The sequence below is a fragment of the Mya arenaria genome, chromosome 11 (assembly GCF_026914265.1).
Source record: "Mya arenaria isolate MELC-2E11 chromosome 11, ASM2691426v1".
Taxonomy (NCBI): domain Eukaryota; kingdom Metazoa; phylum Mollusca; class Bivalvia; order Myida; family Myidae; genus Mya; species Mya arenaria.
This window is the reverse complement of record NC_069132.1, coordinates 48,232,939-48,249,978: the sequence shown is the minus strand read 5'-3', so window position 1 is coordinate 48,249,978 and position 17,040 is coordinate 48,232,939. Positions and strand designations below refer to the sequence as shown.

General features: G+C 32.6%; 1 protein-coding gene across 6 annotated transcripts; it reads left to right on the top strand.

The window, feature by feature from the left end:
* The first annotated feature begins 1,139 nt into the window (after window positions 1–1,139).
* LOC128208115 (uncharacterized) lies at window positions 1,140–14,389 on the top strand. 6 transcript variants are annotated; one of them, XM_052911459.1, is made up of 8 exons: window positions 1,140–2,711; window positions 3,098–3,204; window positions 5,287–5,340; window positions 8,801–9,003; window positions 10,226–10,432; window positions 10,912–11,057; window positions 13,105–13,162; window positions 13,545–14,389. In XM_052911459.1, the coding sequence occupies exon 1, from the start codon at window positions 1,258–1,260 to the stop codon at window positions 2,440–2,442; it is 1,185 nt and encodes a 394-aa protein (XP_052767419.1). In that variant the 5' UTR covers window positions 1,140–1,257; the 3' UTR covers window positions 2,443–2,711; window positions 3,098–3,204; window positions 5,287–5,340; window positions 8,801–9,003; window positions 10,226–10,432; window positions 10,912–11,057; window positions 13,105–13,162; window positions 13,545–14,389. The 6 variants fall into 6 exon arrangements, 4 of the variants coding, with proteins under 4 accessions (XP_052767419.1, XP_052767418.1, XP_052767421.1 ...); XM_052911458.1 differs by lacking the exon at window positions 5,287–5,340; XR_008256850.1 differs by lacking the exons at window positions 1,140–2,711; window positions 3,098–3,204; window positions 5,287–5,340 and adding an exon at window positions 7,359–7,497.
* The last annotated feature ends 2,651 nt before the right edge of the window (window positions 14,390–17,040 follow it).

Sequence of the window (17,040 nt, the reverse complement as noted above, 5' to 3'; positions counted from 1 at the left end):
AATCGTGTGCATATTCCTTATTGGCCCCTTACCACTAACACAGTTAATCGTGTGCATATTCCTTATTGGCCCCTTACCACTAACACAGTTTCATTTAACTAGCTTGCAGACTTCATGACTCTTGAGTGATTGAGTCATATATTTTTCGGGTGGACGGAAAGACATTCACATCTTGCACCACATATGTTGTCCGACAAAAGAAATAATGAAATGACGTGAATAATCTCCTAATGGAATTCTATCAAAGTTTCATGAGTATAGCTTCAATACATGTTGAGTGTGCTAAGATTCGTTTTAAATAAGTGGCATTTTCACTATTTTCATTACCTATTAAAGCAGCCTCACAACAATAATAGAATGACGGCATAATTTCATAATAACCGTTTAACCGCATACAAACTTTCATTAACTAGCTTGTATATTTATTGCAGTCATTCACTGTTTGTTGCCTTAGCATCCACATTTTTACTTTTTTACCTAGCTCGCATACTTCTTCTACGACAAAGCTGCGTATTAGTCGATCACGATGTCTTACGACAGCTCTTGTTTTATGGGGTGCGTTTCAGAGACGATCGTTAGCTGATTTTGGTAGTACGACCAAAATTACCGATCGGCACCATTTCAGAGACGCAACGTGCACCTGTTTTATCGTTAATTTTGCTCGTAAACCTACGACAGGTAAGAGGCACTCGTTAACTTAACGATCAAGATGGCGGATGAAGATTTTCTCCATATCAAAGTATACTTTTACTTTTTATCAACATTTGAGAGTTTAATATTGTGTGTAGTAAGTTCGCTGGTGTGGAAATTTCGAACTATGTCTAAAAATAGCTGAAAACAGTACGAAAATGTTCTATTTGCGCCGTTCTGTCAAAAAAGGACATGGATCTAGTGACGTCACCTAACGGAAAGTTGTTTACTTTTTGAAAATAATACAAAAATCAAGAAATAAAAATATTTTGTGACCGGTTATCAAAAAGTTGAATTAGAAAACATCAGAATAAAGAAAACGAGTATTTTGGTGAAATTTGTGTGAAAATCAACGGAATAAAAGTGAAATAAACAGGTTTTAAATTTCCGTGTGGACTGAATCAGCTGATTTGAACATCTTGCGATATGACAACAAAGTTAAGTCCACACATAGGTTTGAAACAAGGTGGATGCTGATCTAAAGTTTCTTTTTGAAGACTTTGTAAGGTAAAATCTTTATTTTATCCAATTTATAGCATTTTAAACCTAAATGACAGATATGGAAATATGGCTGGAAAAAGAAAGACATGTAAGAAGATAAACAGTACACAAAAATCAAAGTCGCCTCCTAAATCACCTATTTCTGTGAATAGTGAAACTCCCATAAAAACAACTTGCTGCGCTTGTAGAAGCCAAGAGCCTCCTGACCAGATCAAAAGATATCCTGAAAAACCTTGGATCCAGTGTGATGTCTGTAACTCTTGGTGGCATTTAGAATGCTCTTTTTTAAGAGTTGAAGATTTAAAGAAAATTGATAAACATAAGATTCTGTTTCCATGCGCACTGTGTATAATCAAACACTCCCCTTGGATTCAGTTTGAAAATTCAAAAGACAAAATTTCAAACAAGATATCATTTAAAAGTGCTGAAACCCAGACAGACACAGTACCTTCACCAAACTTCATCCCTATTGATAGCTCTATCATAAAACAGAACATTTCAAAAACAGAAAGTGTTATAGAGAAATTGCACATTCCAAAGCTGTGTCAGGTGAACAAGCCTACAATATTGGATACAGAGAGGCACACAGACAATTTCGTTATAATTGATGGAATAACAGCACCATTAGATTTCCAAGACAGCAGAGAAATTAAAAAGGAAATAATAAAACACAAAAAGGTGAAAGCAAAATACGCTTATCCCTTATCAAGAGGTGGAATTGGAGTTCACACAGAGAACCAAGCTGACAAGGAAAAACTGCTTCAAAGGTGGCCAGAGGGCTCATTCAAAACAAATACAGATACATTGAATGTTCATGAAAACACACTTAAACCATTGTGTGTCTTTAAAAATGTTCCAACAAACATACAAGTAGACTCAGTTGGTGAAGAGGTTAAAACACAAACAGGTGTAGCAGCAAACTTGAGGCGCCTGAGATACAGAGATACACATAAACCCTTGCCAGTTGTAATTGTAGAGTGTGAGTCTTTTCAAGACCAACAAAAACTTTTTCAAAGTAATTTCACAGTCGGAAAGAAGACAATTTTGGTACAGGCATACAGAAGCAAGACGAATATTCCTACAAGGTGTTTCCAGTGCCAAGAATTTCGACACATAGCTGCAATCTGTAAAAAAGTCAACTTCTGTGAAAACTGTGCAGAATCCCATGTAGGGAAATGCAAAAACAAACAAAAGTGTAAAAACTGTTCTGGGGTCACAAATCTAGCTATAGTCAGTGCCCAGCATTTTTGAACCTGCTTGAAAGATTAAAAAGAAGAGATTAGAAATAATAAATACTGTAACAATAACTTAGCATGTAAACAACAGCGATTCGTTTAAGTGCCTGTCATTAAATTAGCAAGTAGCAAGTGTATAAGTACATAGAGAATTAGTACCATGCGATGACAACGGTGAATTAATTCGTCAAAAGTACAAGGAGACCATAGGCGACAACCAAACCATTCGGCATAGCCGAAAAACTAGACGAACAACAACAACAAAGGATTTTAACTGTAGAAGATGTAAGATTTTTGTTATATTTAGTTAATGTGCTGATATTGTGTACATTTAAAACATGGGATATGATGTAGCATATGATTTGGTTTCATTGCTGTTTAATATGTCATGTAAAACATTTTCCTGAAATGCTTTTGTTTCGGATGGTTTTTAATTCGGATAAATAATTGTTCTGTTAAGTGTAAACAACACTGTCACAACAAATAAGTTGATTATTGGCTAGTTTAATACCATGGACACTATCAGGTGACAATGTAATCACTTTAGTTCACCATTACTTATAATTGAAACTTGTTTAAGTAAGGTATCATATGGTTTATGTAGAACTTTGTAGTATATGTACATATATGTGAGCATTCAACTGACAAAGGTTAAATCTTGTCTTTTTCAGTCATACCATTTGATGCCAAGTGTACAATAAAAACTGAAATGTAAATTGACAACAGAAGTGTCTTGGTGGAAAATGCTGTGCTCTTCATTGACCTCTGTTTAATACTGGTATGGAAAAGGGAATTAAAATTCTAATGTTGGTTTTTAGACTGTCTTTAGAGAGCGGTATTTCAGAAACGCGACTAGTCGCCTGACACGACATATTGAACATATTGACAGTGTACGAAATTCGGCTTTGAATCCACTAGCCCATTCGGGCTACCAGATAGGAAATTTTACAAGCCCGAAACCAATTTCACTAGCCCAAACTTAAACACTTAAAAGTATCACTCGTTCGGAATATTTTTTGGAAGTTTAAATACGATTCCGCAACGATTCTGAATATCTAATCAAGCACGCTGATACAGTTTCAATAAATGCTCCACAATCTGAACAATGCGTCAATAATAAATTATAGTCATACATATATTAGTGTAGTCATCAAAAGTCCAGTAACTAATAAAGTTTTCAAAAAGGTAATACGAGAAAAATATTTCCTGAACATATCTTTTATTTAATGGAAAGAGTTATGCATGTACTATAAGTTCTGTTATCCAATGCATCCTTGTCAAATCAGATATGCACCATCGATTGTGCAATGACATTTTTCTCTTTTCAACTTTCAGTTTCACTTTCAAGTTTCAGAAGTAACAACAAAAATATATCGATGTTTATATTGCCAATATTCCTATAATTGTTCTTTAAAAATTAATGGCAAAGCTATTTAAAGGTATAAAATAGAACCTTACTGTACTGTACACAGACAACGAGTTAACTGTATATCCGACAGTTCTCCTTTCACTTTGATTAAATTTGTCAGGAAGTAAGCGAGCACCTGTTTCCTCCGCATTTAAGACAACTTTTGTAGAATGATTATGTTCTGTTCGCATTAAAAACTTAAATATCTTTCTTTTTATATTAGCTAATAAATAAAATATATTTAAATGTTATAAATAAAATATCAATGTTGATATTGCTATTTTAGCATTGTCAATTTTCATAGCCATCGTTGTTGTCGAAAACTGCCGACTTTATCGGTTAATTTACATAATGGGCGGAGTTAATGACGTCATAGAGTTTGACTGCTGCTAATAGACACAGTTATTGGTTAGAAACTGATCGATAATTACTTGTCACTTCGGGCGTTAATGAATTTTGGCATGTGTTTATATTTATTGATTAAATAAACAAACATTGAGCACATGGCTTGAGCCCTGAATGTAAATTTCGGCGAATCCGACTTCGCCGTTGTCAAGGCGACTTAATCGCTCCAGTCGCCTTGAAGGACGCAGTCTTGAATAATAAGGCTTTATATATAAAAAACATGATGCGTAACGCGTTTAATTGGCAGGTTTTTTTAAATAACCTAAGGAAAAAACAGTAGCCCGGTCGGGCTAGTTTCTGTGGAAAATCGGTAGCCTCGGGCTATCGGGCTACCGTGAATTTCGAACACTGTATTGAACATGAATATATTAATACACACCACCTGCGTAGCAACAGAACTACTTACGTGAATGCGGGGCGTCAAGTTCTTGCTTATGTGTATTTAACGCGTTATTGCCTTTTTTTATGACAAACATTGCGTGTTACTCTTAGTATAGTTGTACTTGCAATTTGGTGAGTTTTATTGAACAAAGTAAACAAAAATAATGAAAGTATAGCATTTACATACAAAGTCATTTTACCCTACAACCAATAGTAAGCTACACCACATGTTTGCACCCCATGTGACGTCACACATATCCCGGCATTCAAGACTGACCCGGCAAAGAACATATTTTATGAATGAAAGCTATTAAGAAATAAATCATACGCGGTAAAAGAGTTCATATCATGTAATATTTTGTTAAATAGCTTTTATGTTTCAAATGATTTATTTTCAGCAGCAATCGAACTATTGTATTTGTTTGAGTAAGTTATTTGGATTATACCTATCACAGTGTTTCAACGTTATGCCTATTGTTATTCTGTACTATAGGGTGTAGTTTTTAAAGTCATATACAATATGGCGGCGATTATGCGGAAATGAAATATAATGTTACTTCGAACACGTTCCTCTACAAAATAACCGACCTGTATTTAGTGTTATTGCTTCAACATAAATCAAAAAAAGATGGCATCAATGTATGCGTTTAAAAATGTTAATTTTAGATGGAGACAATCCAGAAATGAGCTGCCAGGAATTAATCGATTTCGGACACGAAGGTACATGTACATTAGTCTGAAATAATAGACGTGTTATACGGGATTCTTCCAATCCCTAACGTCTAAACGGGTTTGTGCAAAAAGCGGGAGTGTTTGGAAAATATTGAAATTGTATTAAATGAAGTATTTTATGGTTGAAATAGATAATTAAGGTTTATATTCATATTTTACCATGGAAGTGCAAAGCTATTTTGCAAAAAAAGCATTTAATGCATTAAAACAAAGTTTTTACCTTTCCATTGAAAGGAAAGTTGACTGACACAGACAACAATTATGCCAAGCAGAACAACTTGACCCAATTGTAATAACTCGGCCACCTCCGACAAGCTTCGAGATAATACAATTGTAACAACTCGGCCATGGCCGAACAATGGGAACACCTAGGCCAGTATCCAACAGGAATTGACTATCTCGCAGCTTACAGAAGATGGCGAGTTGTTACAATTGATGGCCGAAATGTTCTGATTGTTGTAAAATTGTGAACTGCAGCCTTGCAGGTGCCCTTCATGTATATATTGTTATGTTTTGACAGAATGAAACGAAGAAAAAACCATCAAACTCATAATTATTTGCTGGATATTCCTTTTTGGTTACGGAATTTATATAAAATAACATTATCTGGTAATATTTCTTGTTTTTATGAAATGTTATAGATGCAATATGCTTTAACCCCGGAACCCCGATCGGAATAACTACCCACTTGTCGTACAAAACAATTTGTACGTGAAGGATTTGTTGTGTCAAAAATCTTTAAAAAAATCTGTCAACGTACAATTATTTGGACTAGAAGGTAGTCTAAAATAATAGACGTGTTATACGGGATTCTTCCAATCCCTAACGTCTAAACGGGAATGTGCAAAAAACGGGGGTGTTTTAAAAAGGGTGCAGGACGAAGTGAACCATTTCACAAGTGAACCAGTTCCTTAGTGTACCATTTCAGGACCAAGTGAACCACATATGTATTATATAGTGGCTATTGTGTGATGGCACACTGCCTGAAAGGTGATAATAACTAGTAATTATCGCCATTTAAATGCAAGACTTCACACATTTGCTACACTGTTAAAGATGTTTATTTAGCTGTTAGAAATTGACTTTTAAGCTTCATGACAATTAGTATAGTAGCTATTTTATGATAGTAACATAAATACAAGAGATGCATAAACATTATGATATTTATTACTTGATGCATTCAACATTAACTAAGGTGTTTAAAAATTCAGTATTTTGTTATTATTATATCATAGGCTCAGATTATCTTTAAAATGCTAGCGAAAGGCAGATGGATCCAGCCGAAATGTCATGAAACACCCACACTTATTTGTTTTTGGTACATGACTGAGGTGTAAATAACAAACATAGAGAATTTTTTAACATATATGGAATAAAATTCAACAAAGTAGGATGTATTGATAATATATTCATTGTAAGGATTAAATAAAAAAGGTATTTTGTTTTTCATTTTTCTTTTCCTTTTTTCAAAACATTGTTATATCAAAATACATTATTCTAATAAATAAACACTTTGATATGATTAACAATTTATCCACATCATCTATTAAATCATTTATACTCAGGAAAATAAACTCTGAAACATAATATTTCATTAAGAGAATATTCCCTATATAACATATAGATGGTTCACTTCATCTTACCAAGTGGTTCACTTAGTCCTGGTTCACTTAGGAAGTGGTTCACTTCGTCCTACATTCTTTTAAAAATATTGAAATTGTTTTAAGTGAAGTATTTTATGGTTGAAATTGATCATAAAGAGTTATATTCATACTTTACCATGTAAGTGAAATGTTATTTTGCACTTAACAAGCATTTAATTCATTAAAACAAGTTGTTTACCTTTCCAATAAAACAAAAGTTGACTGACACAGACAACAATTATGCGAAGGGGAACAACTCGATACAATCGTAATAGCTCGGCCTCCTCCAACAAAGCTTCGTGATAGACCTCGTTATACAATCGTAACATGGCCGAAATGTTCCGAGCGATTTAAAACTGTGCCCTAAAGCCTTGCAGGTGCCCTTCATGTATATATCGTTATGTTTTGACAGAATGAAATGAAGAAAAGTCGTCAAACTCATAATTACAAGTTGGATATTTATTTTTTTGTGTATGGAACTAATATAAAATAACATTATCTGGTAATATTTCTTGTTTTTATGATATTTTATAGACGCTATATGCTTTAACCCGGAATCCTGATCGGAACAACTTCCCACTTTTGATACTAAACAATTTGTACGTGAAGGATTTGCCATATCAAAAATCTTAAAAAAATCCGTCAACGTACAATTATTTGGACTAGACTAGAAGGTACATCTAGCTGATCCACATCTCTTAGTCTAAATATTTGTACATTGACGGACTCTTTTTACGATTCAAAAAAAATTTAAAATATACATATATTTACATTATATAAATATGCCGAATCCTTCATTACAACATCTTCATGTTACTTTCAATTCAGAGTTGATTATTCACTATAATTATTTTGCATTTTTAATTGTTGTTTAACCTGAAACGTCTCAACCATCAAAAAAGAACATTATGTGCTTCAATAGTCTAAAAAAATAGACGTGTTATATTGGATTCTTACAATCCCTTACGTCTAATCAGGTTTGTGCAAAACAGGTGGGGGGGGGGGGGGGTTGAAAGATATTGAAATCGTAGTTAGATAAGTATTATATGTTTGAAATAGATATTAAAGGTTTATATTCGTATTTTAGTTATAACCATGTAAGTGCAAATATTTTTTTCACAAAACAAGCATTTAATGCATTTAAACACAACCATTTTACCTAGCATAGCAACTGGATCATCTCAGGTTAACTTCGAGATGGACCAGTCACCTTTTGTATATATAATTTTAACAACTTGACCATGGCCAAAAGGCTCCAATTGTTGTAAATCTATGTACTGCAGCCTTGCAGGTGCTCTTCATGTATAACAGTTTATATCATTATGTTTTGACAGTATGAAATGAAGGAAAACACTCATCAAACTCATAATAATTCGTCGCATTTTATTTTTTGTATATATAACTCATATTTTAGATAATTATTTTACCGGAATCCCAATCGGAATAGCTACCCACTTTTGGTACAACAAAAAATGTATGTAAAGGATATGCCATTTCAAAATTTGTAAAAAGATCAGTCAAGTTACTATTATTTGGACTAGTGCTTCAAGTGTTTGATTTATTTTCTTTATAATGTATAATGCACCTGTCAATTGTAGAGCCAAGCTGGGAACTGCCTAAAAATCAATTACCCGGTTAGCTCAGTTTGACAGATCTCCATGCAAGTGTTCACATGGTCGTGGGTTCAAGCACCATACCAGTATTATCTTTTCTCACAGGTTTACTTTAGAACCCATCATCCAGGGGTTGACGATTATAATTTTTTTATTAAATATTACAGGCCATGTTCTTTTGTAAACTTTCAGATTGAGAAGTGCCTGGATACAAGGCTAGTATTGTTAACATCATCTGATACAATCAACTGGAACAAAGCTGAAATGGCTGCCTGACCTGACTTAAAAATCGAATGGCAATACATCAGACTAGAAGATTATTAGTATTGAGATGGACAAAATGAAACATGAGCCTACCAAAGCTGACAGATTGCACAAGAAACACATAAATGCAGGTATTTGCTGAGATATTGTAATTATTTTTTGAAACTTCTTATTTATTTAGGAAGTTCAGTTGAAACAGAGTTGGCAAAAAATGAACTAAGGTATATACATTTTGAATTCTACTTTTTAAATTAGAACTTTACTGGCCAGCACAGATTGGTAAAATGCTAGTCTACCAATATAAATGTGCCTGGTTCGAATCAGTAAAGCTGATGAATGTACTGGTTATGTAGCCAGGATGTGAATAGGTCTGCACTTGGCTGATAATGCATATCACTTTAAATGTTTAAGCTGCACTCTCACAGATTAACTGTTTTACTAACTCTTTTTTTATTTCTTGATCTTGTAATGAATTATTTTATGCGAATTTCTGAACACTGGTCATAACAGACAACTGGAAAAAGTAGATCGCTGCTTTCTTATATTAATTCAGTCAAAAAAGACAAGTGAAAATATTGGAACGCTGATTTCTTATTTTAATACAATCAAAAGATGGTGTTCTATGCCAAAAATCTCATTATTAGTAAAGCGTTAGTAATGCTTTTAACCATAAAACAATTAGTCACAAATGTAAATATAGTAATGCTTTTAACCATAAAACAATTAGTCACAAATGTAAATATAAAAAAAAACATGATCATATCTTTTGTCAGCAGTCTTATATCATCAGTTTTCATACTGCTTTTCATTAGCTTATTCCAAGCCAAAAAGTAAAAGAAGTTGTCAAAACATTCAATCTGTGACTGAGAGTGCAGCACTCTCACAGATTGAACATTTTGACTACTTTATTTATTTTTTGTCTTGGAATGGGCCAATTTATGTGAAAATGCATGTTAACCATTCATATAAGATTGCTGACAATAAATTAGTCAGAAAATGTTTATATTTAAGTTCAAAATGTTTTATGCATTTTTCTTAAATCGTTAGTAACGCTTTAAGCCATAAAACCTTAGATTTCGACCTGAAATATGGAAGTCTGCAATGTAATATTTTGTCAGTAGTCTTATATCACTGGTTTGCAGATATTTACGCAAAAAATAGATCATTCCAAGACAAAAAATACAAAAGTTGTAAAAACAGTAAATCTGTCAGAGTGCAGCTTTAAATGACTAAATGTTTTGATTTGGCTCAATTCTCACCTAAAATCTTATAGTTTTGTTGCACCTAAATGGTTTGTTTTTAACAACATTACACTTGCATATGTATAAATTTGTTCTTAAATTTGTAATTTAGATTGGAGGATTCATTCTCTGGAAAATAGAAAAGGGCATGTTACATACTGTTATCATTGCCATGACAGAAACCATATTGAGGAGCTTGTCCACCTGTAGGAAGAATTTCGCTATTGGTTGGAGCAGCACTATTCCCCAGCCATACACCAGCACTTAGTTTGTCATAGGGAGCATTTCTGAGCAGTTATGGAGACCACTAACTATGCAGGTATGTCATAATCAAAATCTTGATTTATATATTTTTTTTATAATTTAGCATATGTTGAGAAGAAATTTATTTCTAGATTGAAGGCACACACTATAATTTGATGCCCCAAAATATATTTCTTATTTTAATGCGTTATCAGGTCTAACTCATTTGACTTAAATGATCAAAGCAAAAGAAATGCAATTGATTAATCTGCAGATATGCAAATGTAAACTTTTTAACTGGGGAAATTGTTGCCACTTGTCTATTTATTAAAGAACATATTTATAATTAATTATGTTTAATCTGTACACAAATCATATGCCTTCTTTGTTTTAACCATCAATGTCAAAGAGTCCAGCATGATAATGGATTAAATTGAAAAAAAAATGCATTAATTTATATGAACCCTTTAAAACAAAGACATTTCCTAAATCCAATGAAATATAATTGAATATTGATGCAGAGTTCAGTTAGAATATAATATAACTTTTTTGCAGTTGTTGCAGTGAAACTTGCACCAGTGTGTTTTCTGTGGAAATAAAGAGATAGTGTCCAGCAATGAAGACCCAACTCAAGATCTGACCTTGTAAGGCCAATATGAAATAACTGTGTGGAAAAATGGGAAAAACCTGCAGTCAGGAATGTACGGAAATCATCAAAAGAACAGTGTTAAATTAATCTTGAATAACTTGACATTTATTTTGTTTGACATATTTATTCATGGTGCAGTGAAAACATGTTTTTTTTTCCTCATGGTTATTTAAATTTAGAATTGATAGGAGGGAACAATTTTACATCATTATGTAGTTTCATGTTCATAGTCAGATCAAAACCCATGTACATGTATAAATGAGCATTCGAAAATATCAAAATGGAACTTGTTGTATGTAGTGTAAGTTAATTAACATAATAAACAAAAATATTTAATAAATTTCAATTTATTATATCCCCTTCAAAGAAGAGGAGTATATTGCTTTGCACATGTTGGCTGCTAAGTCCGTCTGTCTGACAGTAGACCAAAGCTTTTCCTGGTTGATAACTCTACAATTCCTAGACCTATTGTCAAACTTGACATGAAAGTTTGGTTTAACCAGTAGATGACGCCTTTTGATTTTAGGGGTAATATGGTCAAAGGTCACAGTGACCTTGAACAGGAAGGTGTCAAAGAATGTCTGACTGATAAGTTGACAATGCCTGCACCTATGGCTCTGAAACTCAACATGGAGGCTTAGCCTGACTATTAGATGATCCTATTAATTTAAGGGGTCATTGGGTCAAAAGACAAGGTCACAGTGACCTTGAATGCTTAAAGGTTGTACTAATAATGACTGGACAAAGCCTGCACTCATGGCCCTTCAACAACTTGACTTTGGGGTTTGGCCTGACCAGTAGGTGAGCCCTATTTATTTGTCACAGAGACATTGAACGCAAAAAGCTTGCCTGTGTGACAACTCGACAAAGTCTGCACCCATGGCCTTCAAACTTGAAATTTAGGTTTGGGGTGACCAGCAGATGACCCCTTTGAATTTGGAGGTCAAGGTCACAACTCCAATATTGGTCATTAAAACTATGTCATTTACTTATTCCCTGCTGTTAAGAGGATACATGTTTATCAGCAAATATCAGCCATCATCTGAATATGATTGAAAACTTTACCAACTACCCTCATACTTTGAATAGCATAATCTTAGAACTGCCTCTAAGGCATCTTTTGTCAATGAAAAACCAGCTGTTATTTCGGTCCATGCATATTTCATTCAATTGTCCAGACATTCTTGACAGCATGGCGCTAATTAATGCTGCAGGTTTAAAATTTAAGACATTATTTTTTTTTTTTTCAGCACCATGCAGATTTATTAAAACTTTTATAATAAAAACAAACTAGAAACATATTTTAAAGATATTGTTTTGTTTCATGGTATGATGCCACAGCACCATGCAGATTTGTTTTCACTTTTATATCAAAGAAAGTAACTCAAGCACAAAATTATTTTTGTAGATATGTGGACTCTGTTGATAGAAATTCTGGGAGGCATTTTTAGGCTTGAAAGAGCATCATTGTCAAAGTTATATTTTTATTTTGTCCCTTGAATCTTGGGTATAGTTTGTATTGTATTTGCATTTTAAAGACATTGGCTTCAACAGACCCTAATGAAATGAAGGAATGTAATTGCTTACTGAAACTGTTAAAAGCGACGTCATAAATTGAAGCAATTTTAACATAAGGAATATGCATTTAACTAATTTAAAGCGGTTAAAACTTAGGAAACTTGAATTAAGAACCGTGTAGGCCATTGGATACATGATTAAGTAGGGCCAATATATTTGTGCTTATTATAATCACATTTATCCTTCTTCATCTTCCTTAAAGAGTGTTCATCATTTGTATAAAATCATTTGATCACGTTTCATTTGAAAGAACTTTGCGGTAGTGTTTGCTTGCGTCAGTTACATCACCGACAGTCTTGCAGCGCTTTCAGCGCTTTGATATAAATAATTAATAATAGAGGTATATTCAACATATGAACACATTGTCATAAGGACTAATGTAGAAACTAAACAACAAAACCATATTATGTATCTGCAGTTAATGCACAGGCTATGTACAGATGCTTTAATATTGATATTCTATGTGTTCATTTTTTTAGTGTTTTTGCTTGTTAAATATTTGTTTAAGTTAATTATTTCAGGCTGGTGATAGAAAACTATCAGGGATGCTTCAAGCTGGCAATGGAGGGAAATGCAAAAGTAGGTAGGAAATGATAAAGTGCAATAGGATATAAACCAATTTTATGAATAATACAATTTGATGAGTTTTATATTGATACAATGTTGGGCATCTTACTTTGAGCAGTTAACTGGTATAACATAATTGTTATTTAACTTATATGAACATTAAACAAGAAAAAAAATGTGACTAGAATGGTGTTTTTCATGTTTTCATAAATACCCTACTTTTTTTAAAAAAGACAATAATTTTCATAAAATATGCAAACTATTTCAGTTGAATTCAGAAAAATGGGAATGTAAATTATGTGTTACTTGTAGTTTAACCAATAAAAGGCTTTTCATAAATGTATTATATTGTGCTGTATTAAACAATATTTTATAACTTTTTGTCTTTTTTCAGGACACTGAGAAATCACAATGTTTCAAACATCTAGAATATGCTCACAGCTAGTCAGTCTTCAAGATACTCACCTTTAAAGGTTCCAGTGTGTTTTAGGAGACTTGGTCAGAATAGTACTTTATACCTACATACACTGGAGAAACCAGACCCAGCAGATAACTACAGATATATTGACACAGAACATGAAATTAATTGCATATCCCAACACAACATAAGACTTTAAACTGTTAAATAGGCAGTGAGGCATTTGTGTGTAACCTTAATTATTTGAAAAGAAATTTCCTATTATTTTTTTTAAGTTTGACTTTGCATTTAAAAGCCATTAGCATTAGATTTTCCAAAAATATATATGTTTATACAGTCTCAACTGTGATGTATATCCAGTTGTACATGTTTCCTCTAAGGATTAAAACACATTTTGAATTATAAAGGAAAATTTAAATGATACATTTATTCAAACTTATGATAATATATAAAACACACACTACCATGGTTGATCATGTAAACCTTCATACTATCTTTTTTATAGATATTAAGTGAATCTTTTGATATTTCTGAATACATTTATTTTTACTTTGACTGCAACATGATTGAAATAGATAATGGATAATATTTGCATGAAACTCTGAACACTTAACCACTATGGCAATCTGCACCAGTTAAGATACTTTTTGTTGAATAATGTGTTTTGATGAGACGAGCTTGTAAAATACCTGTATATCTTTTAGTCATTTTGTGTATTTGAAGCATGTCTGCAAATGCAGATTTTATCATGTATTTTGAATGGATCTGAAGTACTGTTTATTTAACTGTTATTACAACGATTTACACAATAAAGATGGATTTATGAATTGTCTTCATACAAAATATCCAACCAGTCAAAATTGTATTTTTTGGAACTGTTTTCCAATAATCAGAATAGAGACCACGAGTTTGTATCATTTGTGTCAATCATTATAAAAAGGAGAGTAACATTAATTGATTCCCTTCAAGAAAATATCATTATTAGTATTATTATTATTTTTTTTTATTATTATTATTATTATTACTATAATTATCATTAATAAAAAAGACAGGTGCGCTCATCAGGTTAATATGACGTAACGTCATTTCACTTCGGACTGGGTCACTCGCTTTAACGCTGTGCTTTATCGTTATTTTTTACGTACGACCGGAGAGTTTACGAGACGTTTCTGAAACGTCTTTATGATTATCGTTAAGTTGGTCGTTATTATGATCGTAAATTTACAATAATGGCAGATCGTAAAATCTATCTGAAACGCACCATTCAATTCCGCAAAATATCACTAGATTCAATAAACTATAATTGTATGCTTGTCTAAACCTAGCCTCAATAATGCGCGTTTAGGGAACGTTTTTTAACATTTGGATATTTATTGTGTTCCCTATAAAATACGCGGTTTTCAACAATGACTTTAAGGTAAAATTAGCATAATTTTTGCAACTAGAAATTAAAAACCAAAACATTTTCTGAAAGGTGGTTGTTTCTTCTTTAACACGATACCAAAATGTATTAAATTGGTAAATAATTAAAAAAGTTAGACCCTAGGGCCGTATTTTTCATACCTGTTTCTCTGTGTGAAAATACGCGGTTTTCAACAATGACTAAGGAAATGTTAGTATATTTTTTAAACTAGAAATTAAAAACCTTAAAAACATTTTCTGAAAGGTGGTTGTTTCTTCTTTACAACAATACCAAAATTTATTAAATTGGTCAAGAATTGAAAAAGTTAGACCCTAGGGCCGTGTTTTTCTACCTATATCTCTGTAGAGACCCGTATAGGGCCGGATTTTATACATACCCGATATTTGGGCGATACTATTTCCCGGTCTCTCCTCGTAAAATCCGGTCTCATAATTCCCGGTTCATAACTTATGGCCCCAGGCAACGGATTGTGTTGCTGATGTTTATAACACGATTTTGACAATCTTTTATTGTTTTTATAGGTAACAAAATGGTATAAAATATATGAACATTATGTCTTTATTTATGCAATTTGTTATAGGTCTACACTATTTATGCAATTCGTGTTAAAGGTGTAGAGAAAGATGCGATGGCAGTACAAATGCTCATGATTTTTGCCTTAAAGATTGAGGACGGCTAGAGTAGGAAGTAACTTAGAATTGCACCTTTTAATTTATGTTGTGTCAAAGTTGTTTATTGTTCTTCCTTTTTTGTTTACCCCCCCCCCCCCCCCCCCCCCTCCAGACATTATATTTTTTAAGCATTAATGATTTTAATTGAAAAATTCCATGTTTGCATATCCGACTCATATCGATACGATACGATATGTTTATTGCGTAAAACATTATACAATGTTCATAGCATGTAAACAAGTAAATCAATGAATGGAGAAAAAGTACAAAAACACATTTTCTGGAGCTAATAGTTGCAATGTTATAACATCCTATTATAGTAAACTTGTATGCGTGTGCTTAGACATTAAAGCTACTAGATGAATAGTGTTAATTGAATTTGCGCCATTCTTAAGTAATCAACACATTACGTCTCCATTTTTCGTTTATAATTTTGTGCTATTCGCTAACATTGAATACATTTGAATACCTTGGTCATTATTACACAACTTTAGCCGAATATATTTTATTTGTCAACTTGAAGTTTGCAATAAAACTCTAGCTGTTTAAGAAATCTGATGCTGATTATTTTATTTATTTTTGAATTTGTTTATATGTTATCATCGTATTATTTTTTAATCAAGCTTATAAGAGTCTTTGCATAACAATCATTTATTCTATAAAATTGTCTTTATAATAAACAACAATATTTTTAGGGTATGAACCGAACAGTAGCCGTGCTTGTGTAATAAAAAACTGACTAATCCGTTCATCATGCCCTTAACGAGGGACATTCGCTAATCTCTGACACGCGTTGCATAACGCATTTACACCTTTCATGATATGACATTATTGTGTATTGTCATAAACCTGTTATGAAGAGTTCCTTGACAAAATAAAATGATAATAAATAAACTTCTGAAATATTCGGAAGGCTATTTTACAAATTAAATATAACTTACAAGATACAAGAATCTTTATTTAAAGTCGTCATGATCGGTGGAACTACGATGCTCCTAATTTATAAAAAGTAACAAATCTCAGCTTTTAAAAGTTCCACGACTTCTATAACAACCAAATGTACATGCCTGATGTGGTGTCTTTGCAACTGCTAATGCTGTGGATTCTTGTTTTAAGAATGGCTATGTAAATACAAATGTCAATTTCGTTGTAAATGAAATGAGGGAACATCTAGTCAGCTGTCTAGAAAATAAAAAAAAACCGTTTCATAAAGAAAATATGAATTTCAAATTAAAACATTCTGTTCATGTGAAATGCCAGAATTCGTCGATAATTTAGTTATTTGCGAAAATAGAACATGCAGGACAAGATTCCACATGAAATGCGTCGGCATAAAAAATAAAATTAGACGATCAGTTGGCAGAAATACATAAGGCAA